We start from the raw sequence: 21073 nt of genomic DNA, 5'->3' as shown, positions 1-21073 counted from the left end.
ACTCTCGTCATCACAAACTCCTCAATCCAGAGCAGAGAGCTGTTTTGCAGATCCAATGCTGCCACTGGCACATCTGCTAACTCCTAAGCTTTGTATTGGTTTCAAACATCTCTCAAGTCAATTTTTAAACACAAATAGTGAAAACACAGGATGAACCAAGAGTCTTCAATCACCTAGTTCCAAAGCCAAATGGCTGCTTTATAATTAAGTTGAAAATTGATAAACATATGTCTTTTGAGGAGAGAACTCAGATTCTAAAAAAATTTTTCCCAATATTTGAAGAAAATTACTATTTGTTTTAGTGTGACCAGAGGCCCTATTTCAGGCTAATTTCAGTCCCTATCAGACCTAAATGGGTGTCGGTTCTTATGTGGGTGAAGTCCTCATAACAGAAAGCATTCTGGCAGCTGGAACAATCATTCATTTTAAATCAGGTAGAAGAATAGAAAGAAGAAGTTTTAAAGTCCCTTCTAATCCTAAGGTGCCTAATTACATATGTATAAGAGCAAAGGGTGCACTAATGGTCAAAATTAAGATCCTGCTATGGTTTAACACAAGTGCTTCCCAAAGACTTATGCACTCAGTATTTGGTCCCTACCCAGTAACACTGTTTTGTAGGTTCTGGAGACCTAGGGAAGGATCTGGCTGGAGGTAGTAGGTCACCCACCATAGAACTTTCTTTTTCCTGGCCCATTCCTATCTTTTTGTTTCCCACCAACCATGAGGCAAGTAGCCTTCTCCTCCACATACGCCCCATCTCCATGAATTCTGTCTCATGACAGACCCAGAATCAACAGAACAAAGGACTATGGCCTGAAACCAGGAGCTAAAATAGATCTTTCCCTCTTAAGTTTTTATCTTGAGTATAGGAGGTGTTCTGTCACAGCTATACAAAGTCAGACTAACACAGACCACGAACAGCAACAGAAGATTAGATGAATTCTACAGACATCTGGCCAAGATTTCCCATAGGCAGAGGCCCCAGAGATTTATCTATCTATCTATCTATCTACCCATCCATTCAACATTTAAACACTTACTGAATCCCTACTCTATGTAAATCATTTGTGCCAAGTGGTCCAGCACAGCACGATCCAGCAGAACATGGTACTGCGCTGCTCTGTACTGGAGCCACAGCCACCGAAGCATTTGAGATGGAGCTTACACAACTAAGAAACTTAATTCTTTATTTTATCTTAATTACTCAATCTAAATTTGATTTAGATACTGATACCTGTGCTTACGGTACATGTGTACTAAATTAAGAAAAGCTGGGTTGTATTGGTAGCCACGGCTGTAATCCCAGTCAGCACCCAGGAGGTCAGAAGGAGAGGACTGCCTTAAGTTTGAGACCATCCTAGTCTACAAAGCAAGTTTTAAAGCAGCTAGGACTACATCGTGAGACCCTGTCTCAAAAACAACAAAAAAAAAAATTTGAGAAAAGTTTTCATTTCTAAGGAAAAATAATTTAAGATTCCAAGTTGAAAGGAACAAAACAAGTCATTAAAAAGAAAACAAATAATTACAAAGGTTCATTTCTAGAGCACTGATTATATACCCTTGGGCCAGGCAGTGGCACTATTAGGAGGTGTGGCCTTGTTGGAGTAGGTGTGTCACTGTGGGTGTGGGCTTTATTGGAAGAGAGTATTCTGCTAGCAGCCTTCAGATGAAGATGAAGCCCCATGTCTGCCTGGATGCTGCCATGTTCCTGCTTTGATGATAATAGACTAAATCTCTGAACCCTTAGAAGAGTTGCCTTGGTCATATATCTGTTCATAGCAATAAAACCCTAACTAAGACACACGTCAAATACTCAAAAATTTAAATCACTCCTTAAAAAAGTTCTTAAGGACTAACATTAAAATTCTCACTTAAATGTGTAGGGTCTGTGGGAATGAAAATTCCTGGGGCAGGATGAATCTCCTCACTGTCATCTTGCAGGCCCTGCATCTTACCCGTTCCTCTTTGGTGTAGAGTTGGAAACACTGTGATAAAGTGCAGGTCTGTGGTTGATGATGCTGCTCCTTCTGCAGACGGACACTCTCTGCATCAGGGATATACTCATCTTCTGTGTTTACAAACAAGCTGCAATTCAGGGGAAAGCAGCCTTCAGAGAATGTCTTATAAAAACATTCACAGACACAACAGCAGCTTTTTATAAATTCATAACCCAATAGATAATCAAAGAATATGGTCAATTAACTCTTCTACATTCCAAAAATGTTCTTGGAAATGTCTCCATCTACAAAGTTATTTCAGGAGTTGACTTGGAGTTAGATTTTCCAACTGTTTATGGTTATGCTCATTGTCTTAAATTGAGTGTATGTGCATGTATCTGCATGGGTATGCACATGGGAAAGTATGTTCACATGGAGGTCAAGTGTCAGAGCTCCTGAAGCTGGAGTTACAGGCTGTTGTTAGCCACCTGACAGGTGCTAGGAATTGAACTTGGTTCCTCTGCAAGAGTTGTGCTCTTAACTAGAACTACCTCTTTGTCAGTTCCGCCTAAATCATTCATTTTTGTCCAAGGTATCTAAGGACATGTATTTGACACAGGCTTACTAGTTTACAGCCATACAATCCTGAACATACCTGATCCTGTCTGATATAAGCCTACAAGAGCTGATGGTCCTGTAACAAGCAAAATCCAAGTAGACTAACCTTCACAGCAATTAGTGAACATATGGCTTTCCCCTCAACAGCAGTAAGTTTTCTAAAGTTTTGAGCCTTGGAAAGAAGTTGGGGAAATAATAATAAACTGCTACAAAAGAGTGTTAAAACACACTTAAGATACCCAGCTAATAAGACTTGTATACTCCAGCTAAAGAGAAATATCTGTGTGCTGCTAAAATGGCAATAAAGTTAGAAAGAGAGACAGAGACAGACACACAGAGAGAAGTAACTTACAAATCTTTGGTCTCCTTGTCCCACTCTACTACCAGTTTCACGTGAGCTGTGCCGCCTGGTCCACAGGACTTTAATGCCCTAAAGGATGAGAGTGGAGCCACATATTACTTCTAAACGAAAGAGTTACTTAAATATGATTGCATTCTATCTAGAATGTCATAAAATGTTTATAGTTCCCCGTCAGAAAGTTTTTAATTAGACCAATGTAGCCTGATTTTGTAACTAGTTTACAAGTAGAATGAAAAATCTTAAACATGCAGAAATAAGAGTATAAGAGATTTAGTATCACCCTATAGGTTTGCTCATACACTCTCAGATGCTATGTATTATCTTTCCAACTCCTGTGCAGAGTTTGATCCACACAAACTAGATGCAGTTATTATCAACAGTGTGCTCTAACACTTGCTCAACCCCAACCCACTGTGCCTAACTCATGTCCATGTCAACTCCCCTGTGCCTTCCTTCTCCATAAATGCACACTAGAAACTCATTGGTTAGCACCTTTGTTTGAGACATTCATCACTAATGGCTAATATAATTCAACTTTTATCTTTTGCATACGGTATAATATTTTAGATTATCTCACCTACTTTCATGTCTAACACCAAACAAGACTATATTGTTTAAAAAAAAAAAATGAGGGGGTAGGGTGAGACAAGATCCCATACACCCCAGGTCTCAAATCATTATGTTGCCAAGAGCAGCCTTCAAATTCTGACCTTCCTGTGCTGGAATTATAGGCATGCATCATCATGCAGAGCTGTGTGCTTTTCAACAGTATGTGCTGAAAAGAATTCACAATAAAAACAGTACAATTTTTCCATATTTATGTAGACACATATGGATACTCTATAGACATAGATCTGCTAGTACAATAGATAGTATAAAGGTAATAGAATAATATTATTTATAAAAGCACAGAAGTAGCAAAATAGAACAATTAATTTCATCAGGGGAGTAGGACCAATAAATGTTTTCTTAATAAAGAAATTATGGACAGCAGAAACCATCCATGTAAAGCATATACAAGACAATGTTACGTGTTCAAGCACTCATCAGTACAATGAAGATAAAGGTAGGTTTGTTGCAGTGGGGAAAGGAATAGCAAGAAACCTGACCAAAGAGTAGAGTTCAAACTATGGGGCATCGGCTTTACCTTCTAGACCACAAGTTACCAGGTAAAAATAATGACTATGATTATGGCATGCCCAGAACATTAGCCTGGAACCCTTCAATCTTGGTCAATTAAGAGTGTAATTTCTTTATATTTATGTATACATATATGTGACTCTGTGTGTGCGCACCCCCTGCCCCCCAACATGAGCTACTCTAATTTCAAGAAAGAGCAAAGAAGACTTCTGTGCTGGCTAGTTTTTTGTCAACTTGACATAAGCTAGAATCACTGAGGAGAAGGGAACCTCAACTGAGAAAATGCCTCTATAAGATGGGGCTGTAGGCAAGCTTGTAGGGCATTTTCTTAATTAGTGATTGATGTAGGAGGGCTGAGGCCACTGTGTGTGGGGCCACCCTGGACTGGTGTTCCTGGGTTGTGTAAGAAAGCAGGCTGAGCAAGCCATGAGGAGCAAGCCAGTAAGCAGCACTCCTCATGGCCTCTGCAATAGTTCCTGCCTCCAGGTTCCTGGCCTATTAGTTCCTGTCCTGAATTCCTTAAATGATGAACATAATGTAGAAGCGGAAGCCCTCCCAACTTACTTTTGGTCATGGTGTTTCGTCACAATAATAGTAACCCTGACTAGGACAACTTTGTACCTACTATGAATCAAAAGTAAAACAAGTACTTAATTTCTACATGAACTTAAAGAATTAGAGACGCTTGCATGGAAATCATGGCAGACATCAGACATTATTTTAAGTGGCACATGCAAGATTCTTGAAGGTGGCTTTGTGTTTGTCTATTACCTTTCTACTGTTGGGTGGCACAAGGGCTGTTCTTCCTGAGGCAGCAAGTAAGTTATTCCCACAACACTGACCACACGCAAACTGAATGGGCACACCTGTATCAAGTGTCAAATGAGAGTTAGGCTGGACTTAGTCAAGGGCATGTTTCCAAGCGGCATTTTCAAAACAGATCAGAGGGGCAGCAAACATCTCACCTTGCAAAATGCTTTTCCCCTTTGAATACAAGGCACTCAAATGCAACTTATTTATCAAGTACTTAAGCATTCCATTGCTTTTCACTGGACACTGACTTAATGGTTTTCTATGAGTACCTTAACACAGCAATAGTAATTCTTAAAATTACAAAAGTTCTACAGTGCCTTCACACTGGTCATATGAACTAGATTGGCACCATAAGAGAACACAGAGCAATTCAAGGGCAACTTCTGCAGTGGCAACTCCATTCAGAAACTGGAGGTAAATTCTCAGTCTTGAAAATCCCAACAAAAGCAGTTTCACTGTACTAAGTGCTGCTTCTGAGTAAACGTCATGCTCTACTGGGATATCAAAATGCTTACAAACCTGGATGCTGACAGTAGGCCTCAAGAAATACTTCATCTTCTCCAGGATCTCCTTCTGCAGAAGATCCCATGCCACTGTCTTCTCTAGGTGTAGGACGAAGGGCAGTCCAAATCTACAACACAATGGGGTCACCTTAAAATATGGCAAGCCCCTTCAAGTTGCAATCCCCTACTTTTGGTCTTTTTAGATTAAATCACAATCTAACTGGTTTTAGGACAGTTCTCAAACAGAGGAAAAAAACAAACTAACAATGGTAATTCTCATATGGAGACAATAAGGTCAAAAGAACTGCTTAGATCTCTCAGGTGAACAAATGGCTTCTGTGGAGCAACAAGGAGGCAGAAACAGTGAACAAGAGGCATCAAAGTGGACAGGAGCATGACCAGCTGTGTATGTCAGGGCATAAGGTGTCAGGAACAGGTAAGGCCAGAGGATCCGAGAAGCAGGCAGCCACACTCTGGTACTGACAAGAGACACATTGGCAAGCAAGTGATACTTGAAGACAGCTCCTAGCTAGGGTAGAAGCCAGCATATAAAACCAGAGACAGTTTTATAGTTCTCTCCCTCAGCTACATCTGAAACCACAGAGGAAACATCAAAAATGATTGTTGCCCAGAGATTCTGGTGAAGTACGTCTGCAATGTGATCCAGCATCGAGGCTCTTCTGAGGAGGCCCCAGGTAGTTCTAATATGCAGTTAAAAGTTGAAGCCTGTTCTGGCTTCAGCTTCATTCATGCTCTAGTTGTTCAAACCTATTTCCTGATCCCTGAATATCTCCTTTACACATCCAGATCAGTTGCAGACCACACTCCCTCAGCATGGAATTCCCTCCCCGCCATTCTATACTCTCTCCTGCTCATCTGCCTGACACCTTCATTCCCATGAACCACAGCACTAGCCACTGGTTATAAACACTGCCTGACTTTCCATCTGCCTCCACATGCTGGCTAGGTTTATGTCAACTTGATACAAGCTAGAGTCATTTTTGGATGAAGGAAATTCAATTGAAAAAATGCCCCCATCGCATTGGCCTGAGGAACATTTTCTTGATTCCCATAATGTGGGAAGGCCCAGCCATTATGATCCTGAGCTGCTGGTCCTAGATAGGAGCCATAAGAAAGCAGGTTCAGCAAGCCATAGTGAGCAGGTCAGTAAGCAGCATTCCTACATGGCTTCTACACCAAACCATGACTCCAGGTTCCTGCCTTGGCTTCCCTCAGTGATGAAATATAACTTGAGAGTTATATAATGAAATAAACCCTTCACTCCCCAAGTTGCTCATGGTCATGGTGGTTTACCAGAGCAATAGAAACCCTAACTACGACAACAATAGACTGAAGGCAAGAAAGAAATTTACTTACCTTCCTGGCCAAAACAGCCAATAAGTAGAAGCAGAAGCTGCTGAATCAGTCAATGTGACAACGACAAATCTAGCTAAAAGATGGACTCTGAAGAAGACTCAGGCTGACGCAGAGTGGTAAAAATACCAAGACAATCATTCCTAATGACCATCTAGTGGTTTACTCACTGCAGTAACACTGAAGCTATTTGCCTGAAAGCCCCCATGGATCAAATAGTTTCCAATCACAAGGTAATGACTCCTCCACTCTTAAGAGCCAGGTGCCATCCAGTGGAAAAAAGATAGCATTTTCAACAAATGGTGCTGGTTCAACTGGAGGTCAGCATGTAGAAGAATGCAAATCAACTCATTCTTATCTCTTTGTACAAAGCTTAAGTCCAAGTGAATCAAGGACCTCCACATAAAACCAGATACGCTCAAACTGATAGAAGAAAAAGTGGGGAAGAGCCTCAAACACATAGGCACTGGGGAAAATTTCCTGAACAAAATACCAAAGGCTTATTATGCTCTAAGATCAAGAATCAACAAATGGGAACTCATAAAACTGCAAAGCTTCTGTAAGGCAAAGGACACTGACATTAGGAGAAAACAGCAACCAATAGATTGGGAAAAGATCTTTACCAATCCTACCTCTGATAGTGGACTAATATCCAAAACATACAAAGAACTCAAGAAGTTAAACTCCAGAGAGCCAAATAACGCTATTAAAAAATGGGGTACAGAGATAAACAAAGAATTATCAGCTGAGGAATATCGAATGGCTGAGAAGCACCTAAAGAAATGTTCAACATCCTTAGTCATCAGGGAAATGCAAATCAAAACAACCCTGAGATTCCACCTCACACCAGTCAGAATGGCTAAGATCAAAAACTCAGGTGACTGCAGATGCTGGCCAGGATGTGGAGAAAGAGGAACACTCCTCCACTGTTGGTGGGATTGCAAACTAGTACAACCACTCTGGAAATCAGTCTTGAGGTTCCTCAGAAAATAGGACATTGCACTACCTGAGGACTCAGCTATACCACTCCTGGACATATACCCAAATGATGTTCTAACATACAACAAGGACACATGCTCCACTATGTTCATAGCAGCCTTATTTATAATAGCCAGAAGTTGGAAAGAATCCAGATGCCCTTCAACAGAGGAATGGATACAGAAAATGTGGTACATCTACACAATGGAGTACTACTCAGCCATCAAAAACAATGACTTCATGAAATTCATAGGCAAATGGATGGAACTTGAAAATATTATCCTGAGTGAGGTAACCCAATCACAAAAAAACATACATGGTATGCACTCGCTGATAAGTGGATATTAATCCCAAAGCTCAAATTACCCCAAATAAAATCCACAGACCACATGAGGCTCAAGAAGAAGGACGGCCAAAGTGTGGATGCTTCAGTCCTTTTTAAAAGGAGGAACAAAAATATTCATAGGAGGGGATATGGAGACAAAGTTTGGAGCAGAGACTGAAGGAATGGCCATTCATAGCCTTGGCCATTCATAGCCTTCCCCATCTGAGTTGAGTATACAGTCCATTTATATACAGCCACCAAAACTAGATAATATTGATGAAGCCTAGAAATGCATGCTGACAGGAGCCTGAGAGGCTCAGCCAGAGCATGACAAATACAGAGGCAAATGCTAGCAGCAAACCACTGAACTAAGAATAGGGTCCCCACTGGAGGAATTAGAGAAAGGATTGAAGGAGCTGAAGGGGTTTGCAACCCCATAAGAACAACAATACCAAGCAACCAAAGCTCCCAGGGACTAAACCACCATCCAAAGAGTACACATGGACAGACCCATGGCTCCGGCTGCATATGTAGCAGAGGATGGCCTTGTTGGGTACCAATGGGAGGAGAAGCCCTTGGTCCTGCCAAGGCTGTAGCTCCCAGTTCAGGGGAATGTCAGGGGAGGTGGGAAGGGGGTGTTTGGGGAGGGGGAACATCCTTATAGAAGGCGAGGGGGATGACATAGGGGGGAAACTGGGAAAGGGAATAACATTTGAAATGTAAATAAAAAATATCCAATAAAAAAGGAAAAAATGCTCTCTTTACATATTCACTTTTCAGTAAACACTGTTTCCTGTATTACTAATATGATGCTTATGGTTTCTTCATGCTTTTAGCTTTTGTATTGATATACTGTATAATAAAATACTTATTCTATCGATTGCCTGTAACAAACTAGCTATTTCCAGTTTATGCTGTAAATTTGTATTTATTTATTTACCTATAGACTATAGAAAATAGTTTTTTGATAAAATATCAATTTAAAACTGATCCATGGGTTGGGGATTTAGCTCAGTGGTAGATTGCGCTAGTGGCCTTAGCGCGCCCCCAAGGTTGGTCCCCAGCTCAAAAAAAAAAAAAAAAAAAAAAAAATGATCCATTCTCAGCTGAAGGGGTTTGTAACCCCAATATCAAAACAACAGACCCCCCCAGAGCTCCCAGGGACTAAACCGCCAACCAAAGAGTGACCCATGGATCCAGCCACATATGTAGCAGAGGATGTCATTTTCTAGCATCAAAAGGAGGAGAAGTCCTGCATCCTGTGAAGGCTCCTTTTCTAAGTTTAGGGAAGTGTAGCCTCACAGAAGCAGGGGGAGGGGGAATGGGAGTTGGGAGAACCAGGAAAAGGGATAACATTTGAAATGTAAATACATAAACTATCCAAAAAAAAAAAAAAAGAGCTGGGTGCCACAAAGGGGTGTTCATAGGTATCAATGCAATGAAAATACCATAAGCTCCCTTCCATTCTGTACCTTAAACACATCACACTTCTAATCTGCATTAGGGCCTCCTCTACACATGACCTATCCCCAGATGCTACCATAGCTCACTTCTTCTCCTTGGGGCACCATCCTGTACTCTGGTTCACATGCAGACCCAGAGCCTTTACTCATCCATACCCTATCATTTTAGTCGGTGTCAATGTCTTCAACACGGTGACAACTACTTGAGGTTAAATGCATTTACTTATTTGGGGTTAGCCTGTCCTAACTAGGATGGCAGCTTCATGAAAACAGGGAACCTGTCTATATCCCCAGGGACTATAAGCATCAACATTTTTGTTGATATTATTAATACATATGACATTTTTTATGTTTATGTTAACCACCCAAGGAACTTATTTCAAAGTAAAATTAATGGCTATCTTGACTAGTTTAAAAAAACACACACAGAAAAACAAAACCCGAGTCCTTCTCCTAAAACACATCCCTCTGTTATCACTCAGGTGACACTTCTGTGATAAAGCTACTTTGGGGTTGGGGATTTAGCTCAGTGGTAGAGCATTTGCCTAGGAAGCACAAGGCCCTGGGTTGGGTCCCCAGCTCAAAAAAAAAGAACCAAAAAAAAAAAAAAAAAAAAAAAGAAAAGAAAAGAAAGCTACTTTGAAAGACATTCTGTAGTTCCTATAAATTCTTAAAGAGGGCAGCAGAGAAATCTGAGACTTTTGACTCCCAAATTTCTGACTTACAATGCTGAATGAATGATGGCGCCACTTGCCAAGACAGGAAATATTGGAAGAGAAAGATAGTGAGTGATTTTGGTTTGGGACATAAGTCTGAGGAGCATGTACCATCTAAATAGACACAGTAAGATAAGTTTTAAGATACAGGTTCAGAATTCTAAGAACAGCTATATACACAAGGAATATAAGCTCTCAAAAGCTATCTAAGTCTTAAAATATGCATCTCTTATTCATATCTTAACTGTAATTTTGTAGTCATTCCCTCCCCAATCCAATATATCAAATCAACTTATACAAAGATTCCTTCTGAATATCAGAACCAAAACCTAATTGCAACTGGGCATGATGGCACATGCCTGTACCGCCAGCATTTGGAAAATGAGGTTAGAGGATCGGGAGTTCATGGGTAGCCTGGAACACACAGGGACTCCCTACCTCAAAAACAAAACAAATTTCCCATTAAAAGTAGATTTTTCATCACTGCTTTCAAAAACTATTTTAAAGCATTTAGCCTCAAAAATGTCAGTACTTCCTGGGAAATAGCTGGTCCTTACCTTTTCCCTTGCTGCCCAGTGCAGGCCCTGTTACATACAAGCAGAACAATCTTGTCGCTTGCCACTCTGCTGGGCAAGTCTACTCTCCCTTGTTTGGCTGCTGTTGGTGTGGGGGAAGAAAGCCTATGATGATCCAGGCCAAATTTCAAGTGGTTTAGATTGTTGTTTAAGTGAATGCCTGAAACAAAATAAAAACTTAGCTCTTCAACATTCTTCTCATTCATTTACTACAAAGAATAGAAATAGAATTTTTTTAAAAAAAACTGTCATTTATAATTTAAACTATAATTTAAAATAGGGACACTCTATAAGATTATTCATCTAGCCAATAGGCTAGGTATCAGCATTCATTGTTTCCTTTAAAGTAGGCTTACCTATCTTTTAAAACTGGAAATTAGAACTCTCCATGAGTCTGTCAGACATGGTTTTTAAGAACAAGTTAACCAGAATGCCCCACAAATACAATTTAAAGTTAGACCCAGTAACCAGTAACCAAACACATTCCAAAAGCAATATAGACAACATGTGGAACTATCTACAAGGTTTCACTAGCAGTTTCTTGTCCCTGATTATTGTAACAAGAAATAAAACTGTACTTACTAATCAGAGCTGTTGCGAGAACATAACTAGAACAGATCAACTCATATTAGCAAGAACAAAAATGTCTGACAGATAGCACAAATCTTCAGTGTCTGCTAGCAGAACTTCCTGTCATTTAGGGCCATCCATCTCTTCCATGCTATCATAAGGCTCTGCAGCTAATCAATGACAATATCTGTTCATTTCTTTACTCTTTCAAAAGTATGTCACCTAATGAAATACACCCCCATAAGGAGACAAGGCCTTTCTGCCAACACCACGAATAACAGTAACACTAGAAGAAAAAAATAGGACAGCTTACAGACAAGCATTCACAGCAGAGTTCAGGCAATACCCAAGCAGCCAGCAATGTAAGGCTTGCTGTTAAGATGCAGTAGCATCACAACAATTTGAATACATAGCTAATATCAAAATAAATTTCAGAGAGTTTAAAAAAGCAATCATTAGACATATAAACTAAACTTTAATTGAGCTGCTAGAGGGAACATATTATAGCATAAACACAACAAAGAAATTCCAAAGGAACAAGAGTAGGTATCACTCTATAACCATTTTAAACTGTGATGTGAAAAAAATAAAAGATAACAGAAACCAAATCTGAAACAACAAACTACCTCATTCCTGAGGTTCTTGGCAAAGTAACTGTAGGAAGTGAACACTACTCCTAGTGAGATAAGAGGATCTGTTCACCTGTTATAAAGGTCTACTCTTCAAATCACAGCCCTGTGTCTCCTATCCAATGAGAGCTAGGGTCAGGGAGCTAACCCCTCTACTTCACAGCGGTCATTGCCAGAGTGAGGACTATGGTGCTCTCACATGCGCTACTCAACAGAGCACTCACAGGGTCTTTAGATCTTAGACTAACACATGCCTGTAAGTGATGTACCTTTCAACAGAGACATGCTCTAGATAGAGTATGATGTTAGGACATGAGATTCATTAATGAATAGGAACTCAATGTATAAAATAATCCTTAAGCAATCAAGGAGCTGAGACAGAACTAAGGAATTTTACTGTTGAAAAAAAAATCACTAATAGACTCTTGCTGCACATTAGAAATGGCAAGTTATAAAAAGATAGAAGCACAAGGTAGCCAGTGCTCCAAAAACTGTCAATATAATGGGAAAGACAGAAAACAGGTCATTTTCATATACACATGTAGATGAATAGAAGCAATGATTAGAGCTCTGCAAACCGGAAGAGTTAGCTAGCCAACAAGCCCTGTAAAGGCCCATATACTTACAGCCATGGTCCCCAGCTAAACATACTAAGAAACAGTGCACACTCAAGGAAATAAGCCTTCACTAGAGGGAGCAGTCGCTGGAGACATGCTTGTCTGTCTGTCTTTGTTGGTACCTGACTCTGTCCAAATGTATTTTTTATTTAGTTACAAAAGAAGTTGGGACTATTCTTTCAGTTATGAATTTATTTATTTTTAATAATAAGTTTTGAGATTTTTCTCTTCTGTTTTTATCTCATATTTATTTATATTATTTATTATTGAGCACAGGAACACATATTCCTGTGGCAATAAAATGGATACAAAAAAAACAACAAAAAGAATAAACTATAGAACAGTGATTTAGAGGTAACGGTATAAAAAGAAAAAAGTCCACTTGACTGAATGGGAAGAAGGGCATCTAAGGCTGCAAGTGCAAATCATGTCCAAAATAGGAAAGCTCAAATAAAAAAGTTCTTATTAACACTTAACAAAAGAAGAAATTAGCCTTGCTCTCTGAGTAATGTGAGGAAGGATGTCTTTACAATATGTTCAGAAAAGGAATGGAACAGAGATATTAAAACCCAAACACACACACACACACACACACACACACACACACACAAATACAGAATTCAAGTAGCATAAAGCAAACTTGTAAAATAGGAAGAAAAGCTGGTGAGATGGGCCTCTACATAATGGGAAGGCATGTAAAGAACTGTGTAAACAGGCAGGAGAAGAGTCACATGTTCAATATATAAGAAATCAGATTTGGAGTTCAGAAAGATCACTGGTAGCAGTAAAAGATTTTTGAAAACAAACTAAAGATAATAAAAATCTAAAAAACACAACAGTATGTGCATATAATCACAATTTTTAAAATTGTATACTATCATATCAATGCCCACAGTGGTCAAATCTGAAAATTCAGGTACATTATAGAACATGACCATTTACCTCTTTGACTGAGAATTCCTTCAGGCCTAAATATTTCTGGAGTCTCAAAGGCAAAAATGCAATCACTTTCATGGACTGTCTCCAGGTCATCTGTATCACTAAAGGAACGATGGAACCCATCATAGTACATTTCTGTTAACACAATCTAGAAAATGAGGAAAATGCGAACAGCTGTGTAACTGGAAATTCAATATAAAATGATCTTCTAATCCTAAACTGACCTTCAGAAGACCATCATGTTGCAAATGTTCAGTGAGGACTATTAGATAGCTTCTAGGACCATATTATTTGCTGGTAATGAAAGATACCTTAGTAGTATAGTGACCTCTGCAACTGTCTAACAATACACTCTAAATCCAGACCACTTATGACACTAAATCCAGAGTTCCTCTGAGTTTTGGGATAGGTGATAATAACAGCATTACTCATTCTTCTGTTTCACTGGAGGAAGAAGGCAACAGAGACCTGCCTAAGGTTCCACACGATGCATGATTTCAGTCTAGGAGAGGACAGTCTACATCTGAATCTAAGACATCCTTTCATATCATTACATTCTTCTCTTTTCAGATTAAAAAAGAAGTCAAATGATCATGACTATCTGTACTGGAACACATCAAATCAACTCAAATGCCCAATGCTAGAAAACAGTTAACTGCAGCCCCACTGACTCGAAAAGCTACGAGAGGATGACCTGCGTATCACCTGCACTATGAAGCCAAATCCTAAGTAAACAAAAACCAAAGCTAAGAACAATATGTGCAAATAATTCTGGCTTTAGAAAAAAATTGTAGAATACTCTCAGGGAAAAGTGTCTAAATACTACACAGCACTAAAGTTAGCGACCTTCTTACTCACTTGCATTGATGCTTAAGATACTTTTAATTTCTAAGTAGTATTTTTATGATGAAACAGAAAATCAAAAGGCAGGGAAGGAAAACACAGCTACATTTAGAGCCTTCTGCTGCACGTTCAGCAGTGCTGCCCAGGGCAAAAGTGCTAGACTGGGCGGAGCAAGAGAAGGTTCCAGGTACTGCCTGCCATCAACCAGTCTTGTGACCTTGAACAGGGCCTTCTCCAAGGGGTAAAGAGGTACCACTGGGTACCAACTGCCTGCCTGCCCCACCACCACCCCACTAGTACCAACATTAGACAGTCCATGAGGTGGAAAGGCCTGTGGTCCATTTCACAAACTGCCCTGGGGCAGGGGGTGCTCCCACATTTCCTACTAAGGAATTTAATGTTTATGCTGCTTCTCTCCTGGTGAGCATGGAAGTATCAGTCACCTCTTCAGAAGGCTCAGAGCGAAAGCAAACTAGTAATTATGTCACCAGTTTATACCACATGGGAAAACAGTGAAACAACACCGAGGCTTTAAAGACACAGCTGTGTGTGCCTTGGATGCCAGGACCTCTCTCTCCTCTCTCTGCCCTCCCTTCATCTTAAACAAAAAAAGAATCAACAGCATTTTAAAGTAAATAAAGCATCAATAGTTTATCATTGTGCCAGAACTCAGCCTATGAAAACAGAAGAGATCTGCTATATTAAAGCAACACTGCTTTAAGTGTAATTGTCCAAATGGAGCCAAATGAGGCCAAAGAACAAAGGACCCTTATTATCAAGTTATTAATTACATAGAAGTTTCCAAAAGCTACCCAGGGAGAAGCTATCTTACTGGTAAGTCATCCTTCCTTATAAATCCTAAGAGATGTTTCCCATGATGGTTTTCCAGTAAAAACTATGTAAAATATGTTAAGTCACCACAAGCCAAAAGTATTTTTTGGTCAATTTAAGCATAACTACTCATCAAAGATGTGTCCCCTTTCCCTCTCCCAAAAGGGCAAACCCAACTTTTCCCTATCTAAACAAAAGACTCTGGTCCTAAGTAAGGAAACAAAACAGATATACCTCAGGTACAATGCACTTGCTCACAGGAATAAGGCCCTAGGTCCAAACCCCACAACGGGGGCCAGAGCATATCCTATATACTGAACGACATACTGGAGAAATGCCCATTCTCACCACAAAATGGGCAGGAGGGATTCCTAAGCCTCTCTGTTAAATGCGACAGGAGTAGTGTGAAAGGCTAAGTGATTATACTCTACAAACAAAGCCACGGGGTCTTACATAAAGCAGGTTTTCCTTTTATAATATACAATTCATTGAAGCAGGAAACAGTTTTCTATACACTGTATTCTTTGAGTCTGAATTCCCTCCACCCATCTGTCCCTCAACACTAAATGCAACTGGTTTTAAATTTCAAACATGTTTAGCAGAAACTGAAGTAAGAAAAAAAATGCAGGTAAGCAGAATGCAACACTTTAATGACTCATGTGTAGTTTGGTCTTAGCAGGTTATTACCTGATCAGTGGGGATCTTTGTCTCCATAGACACGGCTTCCCGAAGTCTGGCAACAGTCCCAGACAGAGGCACAGCCACACCGATCCTCATGCAGTGGGAACATTTCCCTTGATACACTACAGTGACATAGAGAGGCCTGTACAGATCAAAGTTAGGTCTTCCCATTAGTTACTTATTTTAGCTCAAATATAGAAGAAGTGAAACAAACCTGACCTGAAATCAACACAAAAACTAAAGCAAGGCCTGACACACAGCTCAGTTCTCTACATGTACAGCCTGCCTTCCCCCAGTGTGACATAAACCAGAACAGCGGATATGCCTACCCCTGCAGCACCTGGAACCTAAAGGCAGGAGAGGGAGAGTTCAAGGTCACTCTCAACTACACAAGTTTGAGGTTAGCCTGTGATACACAAGACTCTATCTAAAAAGGGGTGGGGGGCTTCCCTTTATCTGGAAGCCAAATGGGAATAGTTCATTTAGACCTAACTAAAAACTACTAAACAAGTTGAAAGAACACTGAAAAACCTATCATTATAAAAATATTTTTCAAAAATAACATTCATAATTGGTCCTGTCTTTTCCTTCAAAACAGTCTAGAGCTTCTGCAAACTCTTTAAAATCTGAAATAAGTACAAGCAGGGTCTCCAGAAAATCTAGGACAACCAGTTTTTAAAAAGACTATGGCACTGCTTGCCTCTATTATGTGCCTGCTCAGCTAGCCCACTCCGACAGGCACCACAAGAACTTAACGAGGCTGTGTCCATTACTATTACTTAACTATCTCTTAACTAAATACGTGAAAGGCCCTGACTGCAGGACAGAGGAAGAAGTGCCTATCACAGCAGACTGTTAATTTACCATACATTCTTACCTTGTATGGGGTAGAGGAATTGGCAAAGAAATGCACAGGAAAGGGTCAAAAGTGTTGCTCTGTTTCTGACAATGAGGACATGTCAAAGAAGACCTTTGAAAACAAAAGTAAAGCATTCACATGAAGATCACATAGAACTATGTCAAGCAGACAAAACAAGAGGGAACACATCATTTGCTCTTACCTGTACTGGGCTTGAAAAAGCTCCTGTACAAAAGTGCTACACACCGGAAAAGATGGTCCCTCAGGCATCATATCTGTCTCTGACGGTGGCTTAAAAAAAACAAAAACCAAAGTACGATTCTTGAGTGGAGCGGAGTCTAAAGTGTCACAAATACTCAACAGCCTTTATAAGCCGAAAATGGAACCCAGATGCTCTATAACATAACTTGCTATGCTAAAGTAAACACAGCCCACATGGACTCACTCCCTCAGACCGACTACTGCACACCATGCTTACCGCTCTCTAACCTGGCCAGCTCTTCCCTAGATTGTTTCAATCATTATCTTGATACTTAAGCCACAGTTTGCTTCATATTTTATTCAACTTCTTCATGTCCCTAACTACTAAACATCTGCTACCACATGTAGAAAACATTGTATGGGACATTAGGATACAAGGACTAGTAAGTAATACAGTGCCTGGCCTTCAGACTGTTCCCATATAGTAAGTCAACCATACCTACAGTTATATGACAGTACAGTGTTCAGGAACAAAGGGGTCTTAAATCAGAGTAATCCATCAAGTTTCTAAAACTAGAAAATTTGAAATACAGAACAGACTTGTCACAAACTTCAAAAACTCCCTGGGGAAGAACTCTTCCACGATATGAACCACTTTATCTATCATATGGAGGATACATGTAGAGAAGTTCAGTAAGAAATGCTGTATTTCTCAGTAGGACCATTCTGGACTGAGTTCTTATGCTCAAATCCAATCTAACAGCAGAGGTATTCATACATTTCTTTTCTGGCTGTGTTATTTGTCCTACTGATTACAAAGTATGTGTCTTATTAGAATAGAAAGTAACCAGTCCCGTCCTCCCCACCCCCTCCATTACACTGTAAGGTCCTTAGGAACAGCTGTCTTTACCTTACATTGCCAGCACAATAATAAGCAGGTAAAATATCCCATAAAGTGCCCACTTAATTTTATACACACCAGAGCTAGTCACTAGTTAATGCAACAAGCCCAACAGATGTTTGTAAGAAGACTCCTTCTCTCTTATACCCTCTTCCTGCTCCCTGATTGTCCAAAGACTACATGTACTCACCTTCAGAGGAGGCTGGCCACTCTGCTTTACAGCATGATTGAGATCTTCATGAACTCGATCCAAAAGCCATAGCAGGAACTCCTGAGCATCATGTTGGGAATTTCCTCGATACTGCAACGCGTTCTTTGATACAATACTCTGCAAGTAATCAGCAGTATGAACAGTTGTGAGTTCCTGGCTCTAAAAACTATCATAATTCTCAAAGAGGGATAAAAAATCTTAAGGGTATCCCAAAAAAAATTCCAGTAAAACAAAACCAGAGGAATATTCTGATAAACTAAATTCAATCAACAGCAAGGTACTAATGTTCACTTCACCAGAGGAATATTCTGATAAATTAAATTCAATCAACAGCAAGGTACTAATGTTCACTTCTTGGCTGTGATACTGGTATAAGATACTAATGACAAGGAAACCAATAGATTTTTAAAGGACTCTTACACTACTTTTGTTACTTTTCTGTAAATCTAAAGTTATTCTAAGAATTAGAAGTTTAGGAATATATTTTTTAAATAAATATAGTGGTTGTACAGAGAAGGTGCCATAGAAATAGAACACGAGATAGAGGATAATGACAAACAAAGAGTTGGAGGACAACGTTATTTTAAGACATGTCACTTAAGTCTTAAAGGATAGGGGCAGGGGGAAGCAACATATTTAAACACACAACACACACAAGTAGTAAGAAAGTATGACACCTTTATGAAAGAGCAAGAAGTTCAAGAGACCAGAAAATGCAGGTCTGCAAGGAAGAGCAAAAAGAATGAGTAAAGACAAGACTAGCTCAGGAAGAACTTCAAAAGCAAATCAAAGACCATACAGAAAACCAGGAAATGATTTTAACTAAGTGAACTGGCTAAGACCATGTGCTCTAAGAGGAGAAGATGGACTACTCTGAAGTGAAAGGAAGTGATGACTTGTAGGACTGTTACAGAATAATGCATGCAGAATATTTTACATATAAAGGAGACAAATAACACTCCAACTTTAGCTGTAAGTGTTTAACTTGGAGTGTGGGTGGTACACAGTGGTAAAGCAGCTGGAAAACAAAATGAGGAAAGAAAACATGAGTCTAAGACAACACTGTGAAGACATACATGAGGAGGCAAATTTGCAAGAGATTTAGAAATATGGCATAATCAACAGAATCTGTGGCCGATTAGAGACTTAGGAAGTAGGCCTCCATACCACCCATATCTGCTCAGACAGATGTTTTTACATACTTTAAGACAGAGGGGGAAAAGGGAAAGAGATGATAAGCTCTCTTTCAAATATTTCAATGCCTGAACCTCTGTGGTTCCTCTAAGGAGGACAGGGCAGACAACTAAGAAAGTACTCATGTGGGCTCAGTGCAAAAGTCTACACTAAAAACAAGAATACAAAAGTCAACAGGTGAGTGACTGTAATCATAAACACCACTGAGATTACCCAGTGATATCAGGAGACATCAAGCCAGAGGAGAAAATTCAGAAGACACATATATTCAGATATGGGAGGACATCAAAGGAGACTGAGAAAAAAAGTCATTAGCGCTGTGACAAAGAAAATCAAGACACACTGTCTAATGAGCCAAATGAAGAGACTCATGAGGGAAATGACCTACCAGTATTGTCAAGGGTAAAGAATGACAAAGCAAACCAACCAACTACAAACTGGATCCAGAGAGATGGCTCAGCAGGCACTTGCCACGTAAGCCTGGCAACCTGAGGGGAGTCCCAAAACCCATGTGAAGGTTGGTGGAGAGAACAAGACCAACTCCACAGAGTGGTAGTCTGACCTCCACACAGATGTGGAAGTGTGTGCACAGCCCCACACATATTACACAGGCACACATGCGGGGGAGGAGGAGGGGGGAGAGAGACAGAGAATGAGAATCACAAACTCCCTGCTATATTTCACATATCTCATAAGCTGGGAGTCTGGGACAAGAGCTGTGTGTTCAAGGCCAGCCTGAACTACAGAGACTGACCCTGTGTCAAGAAATAAATAGTGGAGGAAGGACCTGATAACAAACAGAGCTAGAAGAATACAACATGGATGTCATCCAGAAACAACATGGCTTTACTACACTACCCAACTTCTCCCAGCAGAGGTCAGACTTCTTTCTTGATCTAATTCTACTTATTTATCTATCTTCATTAATAAATTGGTCTCTTCCCTGGAGGTCTAATGATTATGATGCAGCCCTCCTGGTCATTGCCTCTTCAGTGCCTCTGGAGCATTTACATACTTAACATCTGCAGCACTGTAAAATATGTTGCCTTGTGGCCCTCTGTTCCTTCACTTAGGAGCATGAAAACAAAGCCATTGGCATGTACAGTAGAAGAATAGAGATGAATAGGTAGCTGGTGATACTAAGTCAGCGGAGCTAAAGAGAATACCAGGAATGTCATTAAGGTTTTTTAATTTCTGACTTGGGTGATGATCAGGAACAAACCTAAAAATAAGAGACCACAGAGTTCTGAACAAGCTGAGTTTGAGGCACCTATGTATCACCCCAAATACAGCTGCACATGGCTCAGGAAAGAGATCCAGGGGAGTGATTTCAATCAGAAAGGCATATGACTATCAAATGAGCAAAGAGAACAGCTCACGCAGTATCTAGTGAGAAGAGCAGCCACCAGGCCAGAATCTTGACAACATAAGCCTAATAAAGATAAAAGGTCAAGGGAGCTCCGCAAACGGAACCTCAAGGAGATGAAAGCAACAACGCAAAGCAGGCACCAGGGCGGTCATCCTCTGGCTTCACTTGCCCATTTGATCTCAGTGAAGCAAATCCCTATCACAAAGAAGTAAAGGAGAAGACAAATAAGGAAAGTGAGCAGCTCCCACTGACCATTCTCCATATCCCAGACGCTGAGCTGTGCGAGCAAGGAAGACTCTGTGACTGTCTAGGAAGAGGCAGCTAATGGAAAGGAGAGATCTGAAGAATATTTTTCAGCTCAAAGTGGGGAGATTCAAAAAATAGGGGAATTCTCATTAAACAGGTCAGGGGCTCAGGCAACAGGA

The 21073-nt window shown here is 40.2% G+C and overlaps 1 protein-coding gene across 1 annotated transcript in view; it reads right to left on the bottom strand.

Moving 5' to 3' along the window:
- The window catches only part of Usp31 (ubiquitin specific peptidase 31), a 61967-nt gene that overhangs the window by 18152 nt on the left and 22742 nt on the right, over positions 1-21073 (bottom strand). Inside the window, 10 exon segments of the mRNA XM_032892748.1 lie at positions 1956-2085; positions 2908-2985; positions 4828-4922; positions 5389-5500; positions 10786-10963; positions 13562-13706; positions 15920-16055; positions 16791-16883; positions 16975-17063; positions 18065-18202. Coding sequence (XP_032748639.1) covers positions 1956-2085; positions 2908-2985; positions 4828-4922; positions 5389-5500; positions 10786-10963; positions 13562-13706; positions 15920-16055; positions 16791-16883; positions 16975-17063; positions 18065-18202 — 1194 coding nt within the window.

Source organism: Rattus rattus, chromosome 2 (genome assembly GCF_011064425.1).
Source record: "Rattus rattus isolate New Zealand chromosome 2, Rrattus_CSIRO_v1, whole genome shotgun sequence".
Classification (NCBI taxonomy): Eukaryota; Metazoa; Chordata; class Mammalia; order Rodentia; family Muridae; genus Rattus; species Rattus rattus.
This window is presented reverse-complemented; position numbering and strand designations above follow the sequence as displayed.